General features: G+C 35.6%; 1 protein-coding gene across 4 annotated transcripts in view; it reads right to left on the reverse strand.

The window, feature by feature from the left end:
- Window positions 1-5330: 5330 nt before the first annotated feature.
- LOC125679282 (nose resistant to fluoxetine protein 6-like) overlaps window positions 5331-18754 on the reverse strand; it is a 36658-nt gene continuing 23234 nt past the window's right edge. For all 4 annotated transcript variants that reach the window (XM_048918390.2, XM_048918391.2, XM_048918392.2 and 1 more), the window contains exons 13-17: window positions 17687-17794; window positions 16620-16740; window positions 16340-16526; window positions 14676-14818; window positions 5331-8004 (exon numbers count right to left, since the gene is read on the reverse strand). In XM_048918390.2, the coding sequence (XP_048774347.2) occupies window positions 7885-8004; window positions 14676-14818; window positions 16340-16526; window positions 16620-16740; window positions 17687-17794 (679 nt within the window). In that variant the 3' untranslated portion in view covers window positions 5331-7884. The remainder of the gene's footprint in view (window positions 8005-14675; window positions 14819-16339; window positions 16527-16619; window positions 16741-17686; window positions 17795-18754) is intronic.

An 18754-nucleotide genomic window follows, 5' to 3' on the forward strand; every position in this document is an offset into this window, starting at 1 on the left:
TGCTATAAGTAACTCTTCAATTGATTATAAAATAGGTTATTTGATTCATGACTGACTCATGGGTTTTCGCTACTTTGGTAGTGTACAATTTGTATTTATATGCATACCCTATTAATTCATATTTCTGTCACCACTTGTCAAATGATTATGCCGACTTGTCAAATTAGCCATTGTTAAAAAAAAGTAGGTAGAGTTAAAAAAGTAACCATAACAAGAGACCAATGGGCCACATCACTCACATGTCGAGTCCCGTGAGTTTTAAAAGATTTTTATATCAATCTTTATTCCAATAATTTTTTTTTTTTTTTTTTTTTTTTACTTTATGTTGTGCATGGGCCTCAAAGGATCACAGTATAACTGAAAATGAATTCACATAACTCAGAGATGCCTCAACACCAATATGACTAACATGATCTTGCTGTTCTGGATAAGACCAAGGTCACAAGGTCATATATTATGGTATGACCTAAAGGGTGACCGCCCAGTATTCCGACGGTCCGATAGTCCGATGGCCCGATAGTCCGACGGTCCGGTAGTCCGACACTCCGATAGTCCGACGGTACGGTAGTCCGACGGTCCGATAGTTCGAAACTCCGATAATTTGTGTCCACATATATAAGAGATCGCTATGTAATAGGCAGCAGAAAACAGGATTAAGTGCCGTATGCCAGAGCGATTTTTTACGTCACAAGAGCAAAACATCGCACAGTGGGAAAACTTTGAACGGGTTTGACCTACATCGGGTACCTGTAAAGTGCGAAACGAAACGAAACGAAATCTACCGAAACGTAACCCACCGAAACGAGACGAAACCCACCGAAACGAGACGAAACAGATTGTATAACCGACCTCTATTAATTATAATAATTAAAAATGGTGTATAACCGAACTCTATTAAATATAATAATTAAAAATGGTATCTTAAGCCCCTGTTAAAGTTACCACATATAAATAAAATTCGCCTCCCCATTGATGCAAGCTTTCGGCTTGACAGATACAAAGTTTTAAAAGTTGGAAGGGGGTGAGTAAGCACAAAGTTCATATCCGAAGTTAATTGAATACCATGTACAATGTAGTTTCGGATCCATAAATTTCAGAACAGAGGGTTACAGTTCGGTATAAATACACGTTTCAGTATTTTTTGCTCTAAAGACAAATCTATATATACATGTGGATATTGTGTATTTGTATGTAGTATATCAAACGGCGGATTCTGAGTTTGTCTTAATTCCCGTTCTCTTTGTAATTTCTGCTTCCCTTGTTCATAAGGCTTTTGAGTTTACAAAATGCTGACCTCCTCCTGATATTATTGCATAAAAAATTCTGTTTTCCGTCCCGTTTTCAATTCCCCGTCCTAGCAACACCACAAATGTATAGAGTTATATTTAGATTCACTACATATCAATAATAATTTTTAATAACACATGTATATATATTTTACCGAATTGCATTCATGCAAGGTGAAGATAACGAATAGTGATCAATCTCATAACTACAAAATAGATAGTTGGGCAAACACGGACCCCTGGACACACCAGAGGTGGGATCAGGTGCCTAGGAGGAGTAAGCATCTCCTGTCGACTGGTCACATCCGCCGTGAGCCCTATATCCCAATCAGGTAAACGGAGTTATCCGCAGTCAAAATCAATGTGTCAAGAACGGCTTAACAATCGGTATGAAACACGTCAGACAGCATTTGACCCAATGCGAGGTTGTATTGACGAATCAGATCGTTATAACGACCATAGAATTTGCGAAATGTTGACTTCAATCGAGACTGTTGAAACCCCTGTACCATCAACTTGTTTGTCGGTAGCTTACCTCGATATGATATGGTATACTATCTAACTTTTTCCATTATTGAAAGTACTCGCACCTCAGCAGTTAGAGATAAAATAAAAGGTTAAGAGCTCTTCCTGCTTTCAAATTTCTCAGACACCAGTTTCTTAAAACAATGTATCTATGCCCAAAGGTGGATCCAACGCCATCGACCCCACCCCTTGTTTAGTGTGTTTCGCCAGACCTCTGAGACTAGCTGTAACTCTCCGTTCTGAAATTTATGGATCTGAAACTAATTGCACATGGTATTTAATCAACTTCGGATACGTACATTTTGCTTACTCACCACCTCCCCCCTTTCCAGCTTTTAAAACTGTGTATCAGTCAAGCTGAAAGCCTACATCAAAGGGGAGGCGAATTTTATTTATATGTGGTAATTTTCACAGGAGCCTAAGATACCATTTCTAATAAAAGAGTTCGGTTATACAATCTGTATCGTTTCGTTTCGGTATATTTCGTTTCGTTTCGCACTTTACAGGTACCCACCTACATCTACATGTATATATTTCGGCATCGTCCGAAGCCCACGGTTGATTACGCTTCGTTCCTTTCTCCATCACCCGTGGGTTCATTCATTCCTACTCGCTGTGTGTCTGTCTGTCTGTCTGTCTGTATGTCTGTCTGTCTGTATGTATGCTGAATTTAAGGAACATTTTCATCATATATATAGGCTTGTAGGGAGGGCTGACAGCGGATACTCGTCAGGGACGCAGCAACAGGGGGGGGGGGGGGGGGGGGGCTGATCCCTTCCCCACTTTTTAAAATTTTTCCCTTTATTCTTTTTTACATTTTAAAACTCTTTTTGGTTCGGCTGCCCCCCCCCCCCCCCATCCTTTTTGGCTGGCCCACAGCTTCCCCCTGTTAAAAACTAGGCCACGCGCCTGCTCGTGTCCCCTTAACACTTTCAAAAGTAGGGAGTGGGGACAAGAGTATGTATGTGCCCCCTCCTTACACTTCTGGAACCCCAAACGAGATCCTCATCTTTATATCAAATGTTGTTTGATAACATCCTCCCCTTAATTCTAGTGCAGGAAATTTCTGTTCAAAAATTGTTATTTGCTATAAAGAAAGGTATACCATAAAATTGGTATAAAATTCGGATATACAGATTTGTGTTGAAAAACTTGGATAGGCTCTGATTGGCGCATAATTGCATTATTGTTGTCCCATACAAAAATTGATTTCCTTATTGATTGTGTTATGGCCCGTTATACAGAAAATTTTCATTTAATAAACTTTTGCCCGGGGGAGGGGGGGGGGGGGACTTGAGGCCTACTTCAAACTATTAAGACTGAGCAGGGTGTAGGGATTCCTACCATTTTTAGCTTGTTATTTCAGGGGTTGGGGGTGATTATGTAGGTTACCGTCGCCATATATGGAAAATTTTAGAATTGAATCCCATTTTAGCATGTGCCCCAATCTAAGTTTTGTGCTTCCTTACCAACACTTTACGATGTTTGACTACGGCATTGGCGTTGCCTTATAGCTAATAACAAATTCGTCCGAACAAATTGCTAATTCGTCCGAACAAATTACTAATTTGTCCGAACCAATTACTAATATGTCCGAACAAATAGCTAATTCGTCCGAACAAATTGCTAATTTGTCCGACCAATTTTCTATTTCGTCCGAACAAATAGCTAATTCGTCCGAACGAATAATATATTTATATATGGTCTTTCTACGCCGCCGTAAGTTCACACTTGAATGATTTTGGTCAGAAATTGATTGTCTGATTTATAATCAGACCGTGTCGATTTTAGCGGTTTCTGGTAATTTCCATAAAATAATGCCTGACATGAATACATTTTAACTCTATTGATTAAAATTTTTGGTGATGGTCAACATTTCAGACTATCGGACCGTCGGAATATTGAACCGTCGGACTATCGGACCGTCGGAATACTGGGCTTGAACCTAATGTCAGGTCAAACACTTAAAGCAATACAGGCTGTAACTGACGGTATTTAAAAAAAACAAAAAACTATCCAATTATGCATCTGCAAAAACGCCCAATATTGGTATAACTGATATAATTCCCAAGATCTGAAGAAAAATTCAGCAAATAAACAAGGGGAAATTGTTTGAGATCTACCTTGAATAGTTCAAAATAAATATATAGGTAAGATTTTTATTAAAAATAGGTCAAACTTCTAGGTCAAGGTCACACACCATTGCATCATATGAAAAGTATTTCCGTAAATAATGCGACATGTACCAAATATGAAAGCCGATATTTTCCAAGATTTTTCCAATATATTATTATAACACTTTGATCCCCTATTGTGGCCCCATCCGACCCTTGGGAACCATGATTTGCACAAACTTGAAATTGCATTATATGAGGAAGCTTTCATGTAAATTTGAACTATTCTGACCCAATGGTTCTTGAGAATACATGTATATACTCGTATATGACATCTCTACTAGGCTGTACTTAGTGTTACTTGTATGTAAAACTTTGATCCTCTATTGTGGCCCCACCCTACCCCCAGGAGCCAATGATTTGAACATACTTGAATCTGCATTATGTTTGAAAGCTTTCATGTAAATTTGAGCTATTCTGGCCCAGTGGTCCTTCAGAAGATTGACCCTATATTCTAGCTTTAAAAGATTTTCTCGGATGTAAAACTTTGACCCCCTATTGTACATGATGGTCCCAATTATAATATACATTTAACTTAAAAATCTGCACTATGCCAGGAAACTTTCATGAAAAATGAACTTACCTGGCCCAGTGGTCCTTCAGAACGATTTACCAGGCCTATATATACATGGTTTAATAATCCCTATTGTGGCCACATCCTAACCCAGGGGGCCAAAAACAAACTCAAATCTGCACTATGTCAGGAAGCTTTCAAGTGAATATTAACTTTTGGAGTTTTCTGGCCCAGAGGTTCTGAGATTTTTAAATGAACCCACCCTATTTTTGTATTTTCATGATTATCTCCCCTTGAAGGACTGCCCTTCATTTGAACAAACTTGAATAGCCTTCACCCAAAGATGATATGCTTTTTGCCAAGTTAATTTGGTTGAAATCCGCCCTGAGTGGTTCTGAAGATGTCAAAAATGTGAAAAGTTTATACAGAGAAGGCCAACAACGGTTAAGCTGAAAGTTTGCTTAAATGCTTTCATGCCCAAAATGTGCAGTGCATCCACTTATCATTATGATCTGAAAATTTAATATAATGATATGCAAATTAGTATGACCTACATTGTTTCTCCTGCATGGAGCTACTGAAGTAAACAGAAGTTTCATATTTTCAGTTGGACTATCAGAACTGACAGAGCTAGGTCTCAGGACTTCAATCTTTGACAGAGTCTTCTTAGATCCGCCCACTTCACAGGCTATCTATCTATCTTCCTGTAAACAAACTATTGAATAGTTTGTTTATAGAAGACTAGTGTTTTAAATTATATGATATATTTGATTAAAACGTTGAGAATCTGTGACCCATTTACATATACTACAATAATTTACAAGAAAATGATTGATATAAAATATCTATTTATTTAAAAAATACAAACACTGATAAACAGATCACCAGGAAATAAATCCAGCTCACCTGAGATTAAAAGTCACATCTACATTGTTTGATTACATATATGACTCCTAAAATCAAAATCAAAATCATGAAATTATCACATTTTGAGATACCCTCAAGTCTGATTAATTTTAAAAACCTTAAATACATGACCAGATTTGTATATTCAATAATGAAAACAATACAACACTATAAAGAATTATCACATTAATGGACAACAATTCTCGCCCAAAATAAAAATAATTTTATTAAAAAAGTTCATTTGAGATTTATAAAGCTATGTAAACCATTATGAATTTGAAACGAGGTATAACAAGAGACCCATGGGCCACATCACTCACCTGTAAAATTTTGATCCCCTACTGTGGCCCCATCTTACCCCCGGGGACCGTGATTTTTACAAACTTCAATCTGCACTATGTCAAGAAGCTTTTCTGCAAAGGTAAACTTCTTTAGCCTAACGGTTCTAAAGGAGAACTTTTTAAAAAGATTTTTTCTATTTATTAGTTATGTAAAACTTTGATCCCCTATTGTGGTGCAATCCTAACCCCAGGAGTCATGAGTTTCACAAACTTAAATCTGCACTATGTCAGGAAGCTTTCATGTAAATTTCCACTTTTCCGACCCAGTAGTTTTTGAGAGGATTAATATTTTCCCTATATATTTGAATGTGAAACTTTGATCCCTATTGTCGCCTCCTCTTACCCCCGTGGGCCATGATTTTTAAAAACTTGAATCTACACTATGTCAGGAAGCTTTCATGTAAATTTCCACTTTCCTGGCCTGGTAGCTTTTGAGATTTTAAAATATTTTCCCTATATATATTTGTATGTAAAATTTGATCCCCTATTGTGGCCCTATCCAACCCCCGGGAGCTATGATTTGAACAAACTTGAATCTACACTATGCCAGGAAGCTTTCATCTAAATTTCAGCTCTTCTGGCCCAGTGGTTCTATTGAGATTTTTAAATGACCCCACCCTATTTTCGCAAATATCTCCCATTTGAAGGGGCATGGCCCTCCATTTGAACAAATTTGAATACCCTTCACCCAAGGATGCTTTTAGCCAAGTTTGGTTATAATTGGCCCAGTCTGATTAAAACCAGCCCCCCTTCTCCTATCGTCGTCCTGACGCGGATAGAAGAAGGGGGGGGGGGAAAGGGGGGGGGGGCTGGTTTTAATCAGACTGTAATTGGCCCAGTGGTTCTGGAGAAGAAGTCGAAAATGTAAAAAGTTTATAGATGGACACACAACGGACAACAGGCGATCAGAAAAGCTCACTTGAGCTTTCAGCTCAGGAGAGCCAAAAACCAATCAGTATATACACATGTATATATATAAAGCACTAAAATGACCAATGACACATTTTTAACAATCTATTTATTTGTGTCAATGGTAATTTTTAATATATATATATTTTTATAATTTGTGTATTTGACATTGTGTCCATTTTGTGGATACTTTTAGATATCAGGTGTTGTTGGAATCTAGTGCTTTATACATATATTCACTCTTTGAAATGTATTATACAACTATTTATTGGCTATTCGGACAATAGCAAGTTTATTGTCCCCCAAGACAGCAACAATTTCCCAAGGTGGACAATAAAATTGTTATTGTCCAAATAGTCAGTAAATAGGTGTTTTATTATACCAAAGTAGACTATAATTTACTTGTGTCAGACATATCAAAGTAAACTAAATAGAGTTATCAGACTTTAATATCACTGAAAAGAAAACGTGGGAAAGTATAGCACCCGGTAAATAGTTTCGAGACTATTTCCCTAGGGCAGATAGTTCAGAAACTATTCCACGGCTAGCGTTATTCAGAATAGCAAATTATTTTCACCTAACATTTATATAGCAAAAACATTCTGAGGTATAATGAATTGGTATATATACAGTATGGATACAAGTTTTCTCTAAAAATAACCAAATTTTAAAACTGAATATATACAAAATATACACAATTTTTTACTACATGTACCATGATATATTTAAGTAAGAAAAGAGAATTTTTCAAAATGTGTTATTATTAATACAAAAATGTTAAAAGTGGGTACAATTCAAATATTCTGCTATATTGACATTTTAAAACTATATCACTGTGCTAAATAATTTCAAAATACCTTAAAAGAGCAAAATTTAATGTGAGATTTCATGTGTACAAGATCAAGTTTTGTAATAACATATATAGTTCATAAAATAAACAACATAAAAAAATAATTCTGATTTTAAAAAAGAGATTTTGAATAGTGTACAGGTTAAAATGCAGTTGATGAACATTAATTCAGTTAAATACATTCAAAACTTAATGCAGATTGACTGTTTTGCTGATCAGCATTTACATATTAAACTTTAGAATTTACATCACACTTAGTCTCAATGAAAGCATAAATTCCTATTTCCATATAATGAAAGTGGCACATCGTTGGAAATCAGCAAAGGTCGGAATTATCACAGATCATGTTTGAGAGATAAAATTTCAAGATTGACAACTCTTAATCTTTGTTTCTTTTTAGTATCAATTTTTCCAGTCCAATCATTGGTGCCTCCAACGCCATTGAAACGAAGAAAGCAACTACATACGTGGCCATCCAAAATCCTAAGAAAAGGCACACCTGAAAAATGTTAAATCATAGTATAAATGTATAGGTACTGATACGCTGTACATCATCTAATTTGTACTATTTTCACTGTTGATCAAAACCGTGAAATTAAAACTGTATAGTAATATCATAACCAAACCATAATATTTAATTAGAATGGACGTAAAAGAAAACTCCGTAAAAACAGATTCTGACAAGAAACTGTGAAAATAAGGAGGATCAAATTTAAGGCTGTATATCCCGGTGCTGCAATGGATCACACTTTAAAAGGGACACATTTAAACTGAGCATACGTAGATTTAATCAAAATGATTGATAATCAAAATATTAAATAATTAAGATATTACGCTTGATTCCTTTAATTAAGTAATGTAATCGTCCATGTGTGTATGTTGTAGAGTTTATTACAGTGGAAACATGACAACCTTACTAGGCTGTATTAGTGTTACAGTAGAAACATGACAACCTTACTAGGCTGTACTAGTGTTACAGTAGAAACATGACAACCTTACTAGGCTGTACTAGTGTTACAGTAGAAACATGACAACCTTACTAGGCTGTACTAGTGTTACAGTAGAAACATGACAACCTTACTAGGCTGTATCAGTGTTACAGTAGAAACATGACAACTTTACTAGGCTGTATCAGTGTTACAGTAGAAACATGACAACCTTACTAGGCTGTACTAGTGTTACAGTAGAAACATGACAACCTTACTAGGCTATATTAGTGTTACAGTAGAAACATGACAACCTTACTAGGCTGTACTAGTGTTACAGTAGAAACATGACAACCTTACTAGGCTGTATTAGTGTTACAGTAGAAACATGACAACCTTACTAGGCTGTACTAGTGTTACAGTAGAAACATGACAACCTTACTAGGCTGTATCAGTGTTACAGTAGAAACATGACAACTTTACTAGGCTGTATCAGTGTTACAGTGGAAACATGACAACCTTACTAGGCTGTATCAGTGTTACAGTAGAAACATGACAACCTTACTAGACTGTACTAGTGTTACAGTAGAAACATGACAACCTTACTAGGCTGTATTAGTGTTACAGTAGAAACATGACAACCTTACTAGGCTGTACTAGTGTTACAGTAGAAACATGACAACCTTACTAGGCTGTATCAGTGTTACAGTAGAAATATGACAACTTTACTAGGCTGTATCAGTGTTACAGTAGAAACATGACAACCTTACTAGGCTGTACTAGTGTAACAGTAGAAACATGACAACCTTACTAGGCTGTACTAGTGTTACAGTAGAAACATGACAACCTTACTAGACTGTACCAGTGTTACAGTAGAAACATGACAACCTTACTAGGCTGTACTAGTGTTACAGTAGAAACATGACAACCTTACTAGGCTGTACTAGTGTTACAGTAGAAACATGACAACCTTACTAGGCTGTACTAGTGTTACAGTAGAAACATGACAACCTTACTAGGCTGTACTAGTGTTACAGTAGAAACATGACAACCTTACTAGACTGTACCAGTGTTACAGTAGAAACATGACAACCTTACTAGGCTGTACTAGTGTTACAGTAGAAACATGACAACCTTACTAGGCTGTACTAGTGTTACAGTAGAAACATGACAACCTTACTAGGCTATATTAGTGTTACAGTAGAAACATAACAACCTTACTAGGCTGTACTAGTGTTACAGTAGAAACATGACAACCTTACTAGACTGTACCAGTGTTACAGTAGAAACATGACAACCTTACTAGGCTATATTAGTGTTACAGTAGAAACATGACAACCTTACTAGGCTGTACCAGTGTTACAGTAGAAACATGACAACCTTACTAGGCTGTATTAGCTATGGTTTGTGTCTTAATCTAGTCCTATTCAGTGAATTTTTAGCGAGACACAAAGTTGGTGTTTAACCCATAAAATGGGTGTACATATTTAATGAGAGTTAACGTTAGCGACTTTAATATTCCAAGAAGGATAACTATTACCGGATATGATGCACAATATATTGTTAACAATTTTCAATATAATGCAAAAATTTAATCCTTGATAAAAGTTTTGCTGATATGGTATCTTGATTGGAAGAGCACTGGACTGCAAAACCAGAGGTCCCAGCTTAACCTTCAGCAAATTTAGGACACTGTGATGCTGATATATTTTTTTTTTCCCCTATGCAAACTTCCTTTCATGTGAATGAATACTTTCTAACATCATACCTTAGCAGCTTGATTAAAAAAAAGATGCCAAAATACCGTTACATTCACCCAGTTTCACAAACTTAAGTGTTGTATGTTGATAGTGTGACGAATGCATCTTTCAAACTTTGAGAGCAGGATTTAATAAGATTTTTCAACTAATGCATGGTTGTCCTAAGTTTTGAAGTAGATCCTAATGTTTAAGCAATAGGGGATTCTGGGTCCTTCATTTCATACTCCTCAGGTAACTAACCAAAAGCATAAGTAGCAAGGAATAATATCTGAATTCACAGGAAAAATTCCTGTCTTCCAGATCTCAGGGAGAATACAAATCAAAATCATCAGGAACTTTAGTGCCAAGCTTCCACTGTCTGTCCACCTCTCCTCCCTCCACCTTCTCCTGCTTTCCCCCCTTTCCTCTCTCCTTTTACCTCACTCACCCTCCCTTTTACCCCAACTACTAGTGAGTTATGGTCTAGGAAAATATTTTTACCAATAATCCTGACCTTACATCATGTCAAGACATGCTTCATCAAGAACATGTTACTACACTTCTATTCCCCTCTAACAACTACACTTCTATTTCCCTCTTACAACTACACTTCTATTTCCCTCTAACAACTACACTTCTATTTCCCTCTTACAACTACACTTCTATTTCCCTCTTACAACTACACTTCTATTTCCCTCTTACAACTACACTTCTATTTCCCTCTTACAACTACACTTCTATTTCCCTCTAACAACTACACTTCTATTTCCCTCTTACAACTACACTTCTATTCCCCTCTTACAACTACCAGTGATTTTTCTACATTTTTTACAAGGGTCCTGTGGCTTTCAAATTGAGAAAAAGTGTCGACATTTCAGTTAAATTGGGAAAAATCAATTTTATCGTAAACAAGTTTTAAAATCATATCAAACAATATATTATCTTTATTTTACACATCTAATTTTCTTTAACCTTCTACAATTTTCAACTATTCTATCCAAATCATCATTCCCATAGCTCTTTGTTAAGTCATATGTATATAAATTCATGTCGAATGTTTATTTTTTTCAAATACGTTTTTCTTTCAGAATTTTATTAATGGGAAAAATGCAAGCTAAATTGGGAAAAAATTGACAATTTTTAGGAAGGGAAAGGGCCAAAATTTGGAACCAAAATGGGCCTTAAAAAATCACTGACTACACTTCTTTTTCCCTCTAACAACAACACGTATATTCCCCTCTAACAACAACACTTCTATTCCCCTCTAACAACAACACTTCTATTCCCCTCTAACATTACTACACTTCTATTCCCCTCTGACAACTACACTTCTATTTCCCTCTGACAACTACACTTCTATTTCCCTCTTACAACTACACTTCTATTTCCCTCTAACAACTACACTTCTATTCCCCTCTAACATTACTACACTTCTATTCCCCTCTAACAACTACACTTCTATTTCCCTCTTACAACTACACTTCTATTTCCCTCTTACAACTATACTTTTATTCCCCTTTAACAACTACACTTCTATTTTCCTCTAACAACTACACTTCTATTTCCCTCTGACAACTACACTTCTATTTCCCTCTTACAACTACACTTCTATTTCCCTCTAACAACTACACTTCTATTCCCCTCTAACATTACTACACTTCTATTCCCCTCTAACAACTACACTTCTATTTCCCTCTTACAACTACACTTCTATTTCCCTCTTACAACTATACTTTTATTCCCCTTTAACAACTACACTTCTATTTTCCTCTAACAACTACACTTTTATTTCCCTCTTACAACTACACTTCTATTTCCCTCTTACAACTACACTTCTATTTCCCTCTTACAACTACACTTTTATTCCCCTCTAACAACTACACTTCTATTCCCCTCTAACAACTACACTTCTATTCCCCTCTAACATTACTACACTTCTATTTCCCTCTAACATTACTACACTTTTATTCCCCTCTAACAACAACACTTCTATTCCCCTCTAACAACTACACTTCTATTCCCCTCTAACATTACAACACTTGTATTTCCCTCTTACAACTACACTTCTATTTCCCTCTTACAACTACACTTCTATTTCCCTCTAACAACTACACTTCTATTCCCCTCTAACATTACTACACTTCTATTCCCCTCTAACAACTACACTTCTATTTCCCTCTTACAACTACACTTCTATTTCCCTCTTACAACTATACTTTTATTCCCCTTTAACAACTACACTTCTATTTTCCTCTAACAACTACACTTCTATTTCCCTCTGACAACTACACTTCTATTTCCCTCTTACAACTACACTTCTATTTCCCTCTAACAACTACACTTCTATTCCCCTCTAACATTACTACACTTCTATTCCCCTCTAACAACTACACTTCTATTTCCCTCTTACAACTACACTTCTATTTCCCTCTTACAACTATACTTTTATTCCCCTTTAACAACTACACTTCTATTTTCCTCTAACAACTACACTTTTATTTCCCTCTTACAACTACACTTCTATTTCCCTCTTACAACTACACTTCTATTTCCCTCTTACAACTACACTTTTATTCCCCTCTAACAACTACACTTCTATTCCCCTCTAACAACTACACTTCTATTCCCCTCTAACATTACTACACTTCTATTTCCCTCTAACATTACTACACTTTTATTCCCCTCTAACAACAACACTTCTATTCCCCTCTAACAACTACACTTCTATTCCCCTCTAACATTACAACACTTGTATTTCCCTCTTACAACTACACTTCTATTTCCCTCTTACAACTACACTTCTATTTCCCTCTAACATTATTACACTTCTATTTCCCTCTTATAACTACACTTCTATTCCCCTCTAACATTACTACACTTCTATTCCCCTCTAACAACTACACTTCTATTTCCCTCTTACAACTACACTTCTATTTCCCTCTTACAACTATACTTTTATTCCCCTTTAACAACTACACTTCTATTTTCCTCTAACAACTACACTTTTATTTCCCTCTTACAACTACACTTCTATTTCCCTCTTACAACTACACTTCTATTTCCCTCTTACAACTACACTTTTATTCCCCTCTAACAACTACACTTCTATTCCCCTCTAACAACTACACTTCTATTCCCCTCTAACATTACTACACTTCTATTTCCCTCTAACATTACTACACTTTTATTCCCCTCTAACAACAACACTTCTATTCCCCTCTAACAACTACACTTCTATTCCCCTCTAACATTACAACACTTGTATTTCCCTCTTACAACTACACTTCTATTTCCCTCTTACAACTACACTTCTATTTCCCTCTAACATTATTACACTTCTATTTCCCTCTTATAACTACACTTCTATTTCCCTCTAACAACTACACTTCTATTTCCCTCTAACATTATTACACTTCTATTTCCCTCTTATAACTACACTTCTATTTCCCTCTAACAACTACACTTCTATTTCCCTTTAACAACTACACTTTTATTCCCCTCTAACATTACAACACTTGTATTTCCCTCTTACAACTACACTTCTATTTCCCTCTTACAACTACACTTCTATTTCCCTCTAACATTATTACACTTCTATTTCCCTCTTATAACTACACTTCTATTTCCCTCTAACAACTACACTTCTATTTCCCTCTTACAACTACACTTCTATTCCCCTCTAACAACTACACTTCTATTCCCCTCTAACAACTACACTTCTATTCCCCTCTGACAACTACACTTTTATTTCCCTCTTACAACTACACTTCAATTTCCCTCTAACATCTACACTTCTATTCCCCTCTGACAACTACACTTTTATTTCCCTCTTACAACTACACTTCTATTCCCCTCTAACAACTACACTTCTATTTCCCTCTAACAACTACACTTCTATTTCCCTCTTACAAAGCTAAGGCTAGATATATGTTCTCTGTAATATTTCCCTCTTACAACTACACTTCTATTCCCCTCTTACAAAGCTAAGTCTTAAGAGATAGGTTCTCTGTAACAACTTTTAATGACACAGCATTGCTTAATGATAAAATGTTAAGCATTGCCAAAGCAACAGTTAAAAATGACTGAAGGTTTTTTGGTTTACCCCTCTGACATACCCATGGGGAACATGCGATTCACAATTGTTGTTCCCTTTCCACTGTATATGCTTCACATGGAAAAGAGCTGTTTGTGATTACAACATCCTATAGATCTCTCTAACAATTCTTTACCATTGTCTCTCTCTCCATTTTCCCTCTCTCTCTCTCAACATACATATCTTTTACAGTCTCTTTCTCCATACATTCTTTTAAACATCTTCGCTAGCTAAGGGTGATGCTCCATGGTGTTTCTCTTGAACTGAGAAACACCATGGAGCGTCACCCTTGGCTAGCGAAGATGTCTTTTACACTGTCTCTCTCCAAACAATCCTTTACATTCTCTCTCTCTCAACATATATAACTTTTACAGTCTCTCTCTCTCTCTCCACAAACAACTCTTTGACTTACCATGTTTATGTCGGTGAAGTACATGGTGTATCTTTGACTGAGTGTATACATGAACATGATGACTGGATGCACCAGGTATGCACAATATGTCAGGCGACTCAGCGGGGACCACAAGCCAGCTGACAGGAATGTGTTAATAAATCCTACACAACAAAAGAAAAATGTACTTTATGAAAAAACACAATGCTATTGATGGTGGAAAAGTGCAAATGTCAGGAATAACCACCAAAAGTATTTCATGTTTGAAGTTTCCATTTAACCTACCCCCCCCCCCCCCCCCCCATCCACTGATCTTCTATTTAAAAAAGAAATTTCAAAGGGACAAAAAAATTCCTCTTCGGAGTTTCCAAGTTTAATCATGGATCTAAAATGCTGAATTTTAATCACCCATATACTAAAATGAAAATACATATTACAACAAAAAAAGTTTGAATTAAAGTTTGAATGAAATTTAAAGCACTAAAACCAGAGAACATAAAATACTTTAAAAGAATGTACACTGCATGAAAGATATGTGAACTACTACACTGTATATGCCTTAAATGGTCATATAAAACTGCAAATTGACAAATATCCATCTTTATATTGTCAAGGAATTTTTTTTAACCTAAACAAATTCTCATAAAATCTGAAATGTTCGGTATAACTACTAATACCTAATATGTGTGTACTTCACTAAGGCCAAAATTTAAAAAAAAAAAAATAAATAAAAAATAGGTGTTGACTGGTTACCAGAACGACCCAAAATTTTCTGGATAAATTCCAGTCCTTAATTTACGTACAATTCCTTTCTCAAATAAAAAAAAACAAGATGTGTTTGTGAAACACAAATGCCCCCGATAATGTCCAATTCCGAAGATAGCCAAGGTCACAAGGGCAAATATCTTGGTACCAGTAGAAAGATCTTGTCAAAAGAAATGCTCATGTACAATATGAAAGCTCTAATATTTACCATTTAGAAGTTATGACCAATGTAAAACAATTACAAGTAGGTCAAATGTCAAGGTCAAAAGGTTTAATTAATACCAACAGAAAGGTCTTGTCACAAGGAATATTCATGTGAAATATCAAAGCTCTATCACTTATTGTTCAAAAGTTATTTGCAAGGTTTTAGTTTTCAAAAAGTAGGTCAAACTCCAAGGTCACGGGGTCAAAAATGTTGGTGTCCATGGAAAAGTCTTGTCACAAGGAATGCTCATGTGAAATATCAAAGCTCTATCACTTACTGTTCAAAAGTTATTTGCAAGGTTAAAGTTTTCAAAAAGTAGGTCAAACTCCAAGGTCAAGGTGTCAAAAATGTTGGTGCCCACGGAAAGGTCTTGTCACAAGGAATACTCATGTGAAATATCAAAGTTCTATCACTTACTGTTTAAAAGTTATTTGCAAGGTTAAAGTTTCAGACAGAATGACAGAATTACAGAATGACAGACAGGACAAAAACAATATGCCCCCTGATCTTCAATCTCGGGGACATAAAAAGTAATACGTGTTATCTCACTGAGTACATGTATCAGCATTTAAAATTATCAAATACAATTCGACATTGCGTAGGAAAGTTTAAACTCATTTCTCTCTTCGTACAATGTAGAATTAAATATTGCCTTTAAATATGATCAGTTTGTACTTAATTTACGTTTTCCTTAGTATTTTGATTTTATTCACACCTCCATATCCTGTATTACAAGCAAAAATGATCCACGCTACACCCAGACTCCACGTTGTTTTGGATAGGGAATTGTAGAGGGCGCTAACAGATATCGATTGTTTATGACCTCTGTTCTGCTCCAAGGTCCCAAACACCACAGAAGAGACACAAACAAGGGCAATAATCCATCCCAAGATCACAAACACCTAAGAATGTAATAAAATATGTATTCGATGAGAAGAAAAAAAAATCATCAGACACAATATCAATTCAATCATAGAAAATGATCTAATGCTTACTTTTGGCAATTTGACTTGTCTTTTGGATTTCCACATGAAATACCCCGTTAGAACTCCGATAAGGTATGGTGCTATTCTGGAGTATGGTCTCTGGTACATCTTATCAAAGAATTCTTCCTGACTGTAATTATAAAAGGAAATCTGTTACACAGCAATATACATACAATATATTTTGGTATATCCATTGCAAATCACAAAACTCTCGAGTATCATGCATGCATATAAATATAGGTTTTCAAAAGGTTCATTCAACATCACGATTGTGCTTTATTGTGAAAATGTGACTGCCCCTATACAGATGGGAAGACAGTGTGTGTGACACGCTATGCAGCCGACAGAAAAACAATTCTAGCTGGTATTAATTCTGAACATCTCGAATAAATGTAAAATAAAGTTTAGATATTATATATCCCACTTAAACATAACGCATCTTTTAAAATATACCAGGATGGAAATGACATCCTAGCTGTTACACTATGTCTATTAACGTGCAATATAAAAATGCATTTTAACTCATATCAACTCAATACGCTGGTTTCGAGATACGTTCGAGTTATTTCCCTTGAATAACTCTTGTACATAGCAAGGCGCGAAACAACTTGTTTACATGCGGGAGTGGAACAAATATTCACCACTGCGTAAGGAAATGTACTCAGTATTTTTCTTATACACTGTTTCATCACCCGAATTCAACTGATACACAAACTAAGTAAAAGATAAGTATTCAGGAAGTAATTAAATACATGGAATTCTTGTTATATCACATAATTTTGTTGATCATTGGTATCATATCCAGGATATCACTTTCAAATATGATATTGTTTTTATGTTTCTACTTTAGTAAAACATTCTTTCGATAGTATTCTGTATATCCTACATTTACACATTTAAAGAGAAGCTAGCTGCTTTTAATACATTTTATCGTCTTCCTCACTGACTGTAGGTTCACTCTGTCCCACTTAGGCACTCAAAGTTCTACTAAATGTACCTCCTACATGGGAGAGCTTCTATCTCGAAACTGGCGTATTATCTCGCTTCATTAGATACCAAAGCCATAGAAAACTTACTTGGGTGGTGAATTCAGGCCCATTCCCAGATCTACAGACATTACTCCTCTAAACACTGCCTGCATTATCAATAGAGCCAGTACTAAAATGTAACCAATCACTCGCTTCCTGAAAACAGAAAATTAAACATACCAAATACATGTGCAAAATGTTTCAAAAACTAAAACCAATGTAGATTGAACAACCATGGTGACAAGGATGTAGAAATATTCTCTATCTGAACACCCCCATCCACCCCAAGGCTTAAACTTAACTAGAATTTCACACTTTTTGCATATCATTCATGCTCAATTTTACCAGTACATCGCTAGCTACTTAGAGTAACGAAAGAGAAGAGTTTTAAATCATTTATTGCATGACTGGCTTTGGAACCAATACTAAAACCAATGGGGATGAACATTGGATATATCTACAGTTTATGTTCCCCTTATACTATAACACCATAGTGATACATATTACTATAACACCACAGTGTTACTATAACACCAGTGATATACATATTACTATAACACCATAGTGTTACTATAACACCATAGTGATACATATTACTATAACACCATAGTGTTACTATAACACCATAGTGATACATATTACTATAACACCATAGTGATACATATTACTATAACACCATAGTGTTACTATAACACCAGTGATATACATATTACTATAACACCATAGTGTTACTATAACACCATAGTGATACATATTACTATAACACCATAGTGATACATATTACTATAACACCATAGTGATACATATTACTATAACACCATAGTGATACATATTACTATAACACCATAGTGTTACTATAACACCAGTGATATACATATTACTATAACACCATAGTGTTACTATAACACCATAGTGATACATATTACTATAACACCATAGTGTTACTATAACACCATAGTGATACATATTACTATAACACCATAGTGATACATATTACTATAACACCATAGTGATACATATTACTATAACACCATAGTGATACATATTACTATAACACCATAGTGATACATATTACTATAACACCATAGTGTTACTATAACACCATAGTGATACATA

The sequence above is a fragment of the Ostrea edulis genome, chromosome 2 (assembly GCF_947568905.1).
Source record: "Ostrea edulis chromosome 2, xbOstEdul1.1, whole genome shotgun sequence".
NCBI lineage: Eukaryota > Metazoa > Mollusca > Bivalvia > Ostreida > Ostreidae > Ostrea > Ostrea edulis.